Here is a 6,027-nt window from a genome sequence, read left to right as displayed (position 1 = left end):
TGAATCACGTTAATTTCCGTTCGAGCATGACAAAATAGGCTCGAGAGCTTATAACGAAAATTCATTACGCTAATTTACTTAATGACAATAACTATTTTGTGAATAAGGTAAGTGTGCAACGTAAATTATTTATACACGTATTTTGGACTCGCGTCCAATAAGATGTGGATGATAAATTTCTGTGATCATCTTCATGAATATTTTCATTTGTCCGTCATTCTATTATTATGTTAATGAGCTGCTTTAGCAAGCTCAATACTGGTGGTAAAACTATGGCTTCCGGTTTTTCGGGGGCCGCTTTTTTCCTTGAAGTCCTCGGGCGTACGGTCTGCGTGCGTTTGTTGACAGATAGTAGATGCCTCGAGCTCTGATAAGGAAGAAAACCAATCGGTTTGAGCGAGTTCGTTGATTCATTGAGGTTTCATCATCGAGTGAGAATCTTTCGAAATCGGCGATGAAGATATATACGGAAAATTTCGAATCGATTTCGTTCAATTTCTGTGCCGATTTGTAATCGCGTCATGAGCAAATCTATATTGCGAGAATCGAAAAAGCTCCGACCTCAAAGGGCGTTTCGTAAGAATCACAAAAATTTATTGGGTTTTTTTGATTCTGGAGAAAAGAAAATCCGATCGCAAGACCGATCGCGCCCGGTGGATTTTTTGTCGAGTCAATTTTTCAAAAGTTTTCGTTTAAAAGATTCGAAAAAAACGAGTTTCGCAGGATCGGGCCATAAAATGGAGAAATCCACTCACGTAGGCGGCGTGTCTTCGCCCATTAAGACGTAATCTTCTTCCGCCGGGTTGCACCAACCGATTAGATAAGAGAAGAGATTTGCGCAAGGAGCTGCCCAGAATCCAACCTTTGTCGTTATCGATTCGATGTAGTAAGGCGTTACTTTTGTGTGATCGCACGACAGGGTTTCTTCGGCAGATAATTATGAAGACAATATTTATACGAATATTTTTTTTTCTTAACAATATATCAAGATAAATGTCATTTATGCGATTGGATGTCTTACGAAGGATCGAGGAAGTCGCACATCCGGGTTGACTTGATCCACCGTTTACATAAAAATCGGCATGACCGTTTGGTCCCCACTGGCCCAGTATGCCAGCTCCCGTGTGGATTATGTCCACAAAATGGGCGTCCGTCGATTCCAAATCTCTCGAACGATTTCCATTCATGTAGAAAAATATCGTCGGATCGAGACCTGCAAAGTTCACGTTGCTGGCCTAGTCACTAAAGCTGTAGAAAACGCTTTACAACGAGACGAAGATTTTTCTACTTTGAGGAACTGATGTTCGTTTCGCTTCGCATGATTTTATCCATAAACGTTTTTTCTCTAATACGAGTTATTTGTTTAAAACGTCGCTTGTTATTTTCAATCATAAAATTTTATCATCCGTAGCCGCGCCACTATCAGAGTGAAAAATTAAGGAAAGCAACAACAATTACTCGAATTACTTGCATCAATTCCTCTTCCCCGGTCCCAGAGATGAGCAGCACTCGATATGTCAGTAGAAAAGTAATATTTTCAGCGTTACTGATCAACTCAACGTCATTGAACGTTGAATTAAAAGACATGATTTCCGTTAAGATTAAATAACCAATAAATCAATCATGAATAACAATAAAATCGATGAATTCATTAAAATGATATTAAACATCAGAAAAATTGATGAATTTTAAAAAATTCAAGTATGTCGAAAACACTGAAAGCGTGAGCAATCTTCTGACCAAGGTTCAAACATCTCTGGAACCCCCTGAAAACTCGGACGATCGGCGATCTTGACACGAAAACGATGATTAAATTGAAAAGACTTTTATTTTTGTCAGCGTAAATGGAGCTTGATTTAGAAATAATAATCCCAAGCTCGATTATACGAATATGAACGATGATGCGAACTTTCATTTAATTTACCGGTTATCCTGCCCAATTTGTCATCGGGTAAATGATTCGCAATTAGACCGGCTATGTGTGCACCAACACTGTATCCAAGTACGTGAATGTTCTCGACCGGTATACCACGCCGATGGGCCTTCAGATATCTCACCAACTGTGCAATACACTGAGAACAAAAGTCCGGTGCCCATTGCATTTGCGAAAGACATGGCTCTCGTACGAGTGAACCGTAATCGACGATTATTATGTTATAATCACCGCGCTTGAAATAAGCTGAAATTTCACATTTATGAGTAAACTTGGCAATTGCATTGATCGTCGTGAGAAACGAAGGCGTGCAATCGAAATATATTATTCATGAAAAAATATATTGTTTGGACCTGGATGACGTTGGTTCAACGAATTTCAACGATTAATTCGTTCACTCAGCTCGTTACAGTTGAATGGAAAGTGGACGAAAAAATGAATAAATTCTCACCATTCCTCAGATCGGTGCTCGGCGCCAAATTTCTTCCGCCACCAAAACCGTGGATGATCACTTTAGTGGGATGAGATTTTTCGAAAGTCGTGTAATCCAGCGAGCGAGGGTTTCTCACGTCAATGAGAGCGGGATTTTTTTGTGTAGTCCTACAAAATAAGAATCGACGTTGAATGTGAAGCGTACGATTTTTTTTAGCCGATGTCTCTCAGAGTTCCACTCACAAATGGTAAACAATAAAAAAAAAATAAAAAAATAAAAAAAAAAAACAGTTGCAGCCTCTCGGAATTATTTGAATAAACAAAAGACTTAGAAGTGAGAGTAAAACCGGCTCGCCAGCGACAATCCCACTCGGAAAGAGCTGCCGGCAGGCCACGGAATGTACCGCGGAGAAAGGTGTTCGACTTGTATCTGGGTCACTTTCATTCCGGGATAAGAACGATCGTGATCTTGAAATCGAGAGTCTTCTACGCTAATAAACGAACGCAACATTCACCGAGAAATTTTTCAATGAACGGAATATCATTGCACTGTACAAATGACAAATGAATCGACGTAATTCCAGTCTTGTTTCTACTCGAATCATTCGAAATAGTTGGATCAACAGAAGTATTACAATAACTTGCCTTGTGTATAAATAGAATTGGATTTGCGGATGAGGGCAAGTGAACGGCGGCGGAACGCAGGAGGTGCTGTTGAAGAGGTCCTTAATCGTCTTATTCTGCGCCCTCACATTGACTGGAAAAGTAATGTTTCCATTGAGGATCCATTCGTTTGAGATAAAACGAGATTTCATAAAAACGAGCGCGCTCGGAGCCGTCCAAGCAGCTCCTCGCGAGTCGTTGCACATTTTTGTAGAATTGCTTATCAATTAAGAACCAAACGACCCTGGATAACCGGAGCGCAGACTCAAGTCGAATGCACGCTCCAAGCTACGAAAGGTCAAGTCCCGAGGTGTGTATAATAAATGGGGCAAATGGACCGAGACGAGAGAAAAAAGGAGGTTGAGGTTGAACGACTGGATTCCCATCACTCGTGCTAGTGTTCTCATTGCACTTTTTTTGCTCATCCGTATATTCTCATGGATTCAGAGATTAATCGATGAGGACGTTTTTCCACTCGATTCCATTAAGCAAACAGTTTCATTGACCAACCCAAGGCGATCACATTCGTTACAGCGAGAATCATCAAACTTTTCCGGAAAAACCCGCTCGCGGTGAAATCATAGGAAAATTATTCCAAGTCAAAACACGCGCTGCAGCTTTGACATCCGGCCAAAACGCTCCAGGAATTTCAAACGAACGGACAATCAATATTCTACGTTTATAAATACGAGGAGAAAACGAGGAAATTTATGAAAAATAACAGGTGAACAATCGTCTCGTTACGTTCGTTCGAACTTATACGTTTTCGATTTTTCGCTTCTGCAATGAAAATAATTCTGTTTGGATAATTAATATTGAGAAAATTTGACACTTGAGCTCTTCGATCCATGAGAATCAATGTTGTGTTAGCGAATTTTAGGAACCGGAAACCGAAGGATCGTAAACCGGAACGAAAAAACGAATTTTCTTGTTGAAAAGACAAACTGGATGAGTGTAAATATCAACTGCCTCCGTACACGGTTCCGCCTTGTTTGAGGTAACTCCAGTACTGCATGCTAGTCAAATGAGTGATAAATTTTCAAAACGCTTTTAGACCAAGTTTAACGTACCGATTAAATGTATTGTTAGTGGATTTGTATTACAGCATGTCTTGTTAAGATGTAAAAATATTAAAAACGCTAGTTTTGCAAAAGCGTCAACTGATAAATGCAAATTTCCACGCTGACACATTTTCACTGGTATTTTTCAAAGAATTGTCTGCATTTTTTCATCGATTTTATTGCAACAAGTCTCATTTTGTTCGTCAACCGATCCTCTATGAATCCACGGTGTAGTTGTTTTTTTAACTTGATCGTTTCACCGTTGCAGCTAATTGTTAATTGAGTGAAAAAACTTGTTCATTCATAATTTCTCTGAGGAATGAGTTTAAAGGAAAATCTACGTGGTGAATTCGTGAAGGATCGGTTGAGGAACAAAATGAGACTTGGTGGAATAAAATCGGTTAAAAAATACAGATGATTCTTTGAAAAATATCTGTGAAAATGTGTCATCGTGGAAATTTGCATCCATCAGTTGATATCTTTGCAAAACTATCATTTTCAATATTTTTTCACGTTAATAAAGTATGCTTGAATACATATCCACTAACAATAAGTTTAATCGGTACGTTGAACTTGGTCTAAAAGCGTTTTGAAAATTTAGCACTCATTTGACTAGCATGCAGTACAGGAGCTACCTTAAATACGGTACGCGTCCACCAGGAGCGCCAAAGCCGCGGTAATTTAAAGTCGAAAACAAGTTTGAATGGGTTGAAAGCACTGCTGCGATTTATAAAACGAGATTAAGTGCCGAAATCGTACTTACGGTATTGTTCGAAGACAATTAGCACGATAATGAAATATCTCACAACACTGACCGCCATCGCCCGTACTCGCGTTGTTTATGATATAACATCTGTCGCGCGAGTTTGAAAAGACGAAAAATCAGTAAAAGTGATACTCGCTCGGTGTCTGATTGCAAAATGTTAAGTCTTCGGGAATACGAGAGAATTTAGAAAGTAACGCGCTTCCCCGTTTTACGAAGCGACATCATCGTTTATGGACATATATGTCTGTATACATCGCTCTTAAGCACACACGTATATATATTTATATGAATATATTTTGACGCATGCGTAACAGCCTCGACGGATCTTCCGATAGCGGCTATTCTCGATAAATATGAAATTTATTTGTCACGATTCGCAGCCTCGATTAATAATCGCGCGCTAATAATTTATCAATCGCGCACACTCGCGCAATCGAGAAACTCGTTTAAGCACTATTTCGCAAATTGTACGTCGGCGAATCTCTTCTTTTAGATTCGTATCGAAAACTTTTTCGTTGTGTTTTTTTCTTTATTATAATGTGAGCAATATGAAAACTCGATTCGTTGAAATTCCAGTTCGATTTTCCGCGGAGCCAAATACTTTTTTTTCAGCGTCGCACGGGGTTGTTGCTTCGGCTCCACGGGGAAGAAGCCTTCGCCTTGAAATATGGGAAATGATGATTTTTTAAATTCTCCTAAGCGAAGTTCTGCTCGATATTAATCGACGGTTGATCCACACGTTTTATTTCACTTTCAGCGGATTTTTCATCGACTTTTGGTCCACAAGTTTCGAGGATTACGTGGACTTTTGACTCCGTCAAGTGAATAAATACCCGACAAATTTATCGTTCGTTTTCAAATGTTACGACGTTGTCCCGATTTCCTTTGAATCTAAATTTATCATTTGTCGATCGATGAATGTTTATTCCACACTGATTATAAAAGTTTGTTTTATTTGATCACTCATTTTTACAGCTTTCTTCGGTGGCTGAACAGCTCTTTTTATTATGTCAAAGACTTCACTGTCGAACGAGCACAGTAAAAAAAATCCTTCATAGGTTTCTTTCCGCAAGCAGTAATTTTCGAAATTGACCTTTCATACCAAATGACAGCTGTTCTCTGAACAATCGTTCCTGGATTTTGTCGAATTTTGAACCTCCCTTTTTCAATGC

General features: G+C 39.2%; 1 protein-coding gene across 1 annotated transcript; it reads right to left on the bottom strand.

Annotated features, from left to right (window-relative positions):
• On the bottom strand, positions 1-4,994 carry LOC122411949 (phospholipase A1 member A). Its single transcript, XM_043421083.1, has 7 exons — positions 4,853-4,994; positions 3,011-3,122; positions 2,385-2,533; positions 1,925-2,179; positions 1,022-1,213; positions 756-924; positions 1-367 (listed from the first exon to the last, which is right to left on the bottom strand). Exons 1-7 carry the CDS (start codon positions 4,908-4,910, stop codon positions 271-273), a joined length of 1,032 nt encoding a protein of 343 aa, XP_043277018.1. The 5' UTR covers positions 4,911-4,994; the 3' UTR covers positions 1-270.
• Between the last annotated feature and the right edge of the window lie 1,033 nt (positions 4,995-6,027).

This window comes from Venturia canescens, chromosome 6 (genome assembly GCF_019457755.1).
Source record: "Venturia canescens isolate UGA chromosome 6, ASM1945775v1, whole genome shotgun sequence".
Classification (NCBI taxonomy): Eukaryota; Metazoa; Arthropoda; class Insecta; order Hymenoptera; family Ichneumonidae; genus Venturia; species Venturia canescens.
The sequence above is the reverse complement of the archived record's forward strand: the minus strand, read 5'-3'. Positions and strand labels throughout refer to the sequence as shown.

Excerpts from the sequence above, each read along its gene's own strand:
- LOC122411949 (XM_043421083.1), bottom strand. The coding sequence starts at position 4,910 with ATGGCGGTCAGTGTTGTGAGATATTTCATTATCGTGCTAATTGTCTTC. Across the intron at positions 2,534-3,010 it reads CAATTCTATTTATACACAAG|GACTACACAAAAAAATCCCG; the intron begins GCAAGTTATTGT and ends CTTATTTTGTAG. Across the intron at positions 368-755 it reads GGCGAAGACACGCCGCCTAC|AGCTCGAGGCATCTACTATC; the intron begins GTGAGTGGATTT and ends CTTCCTTATCAG.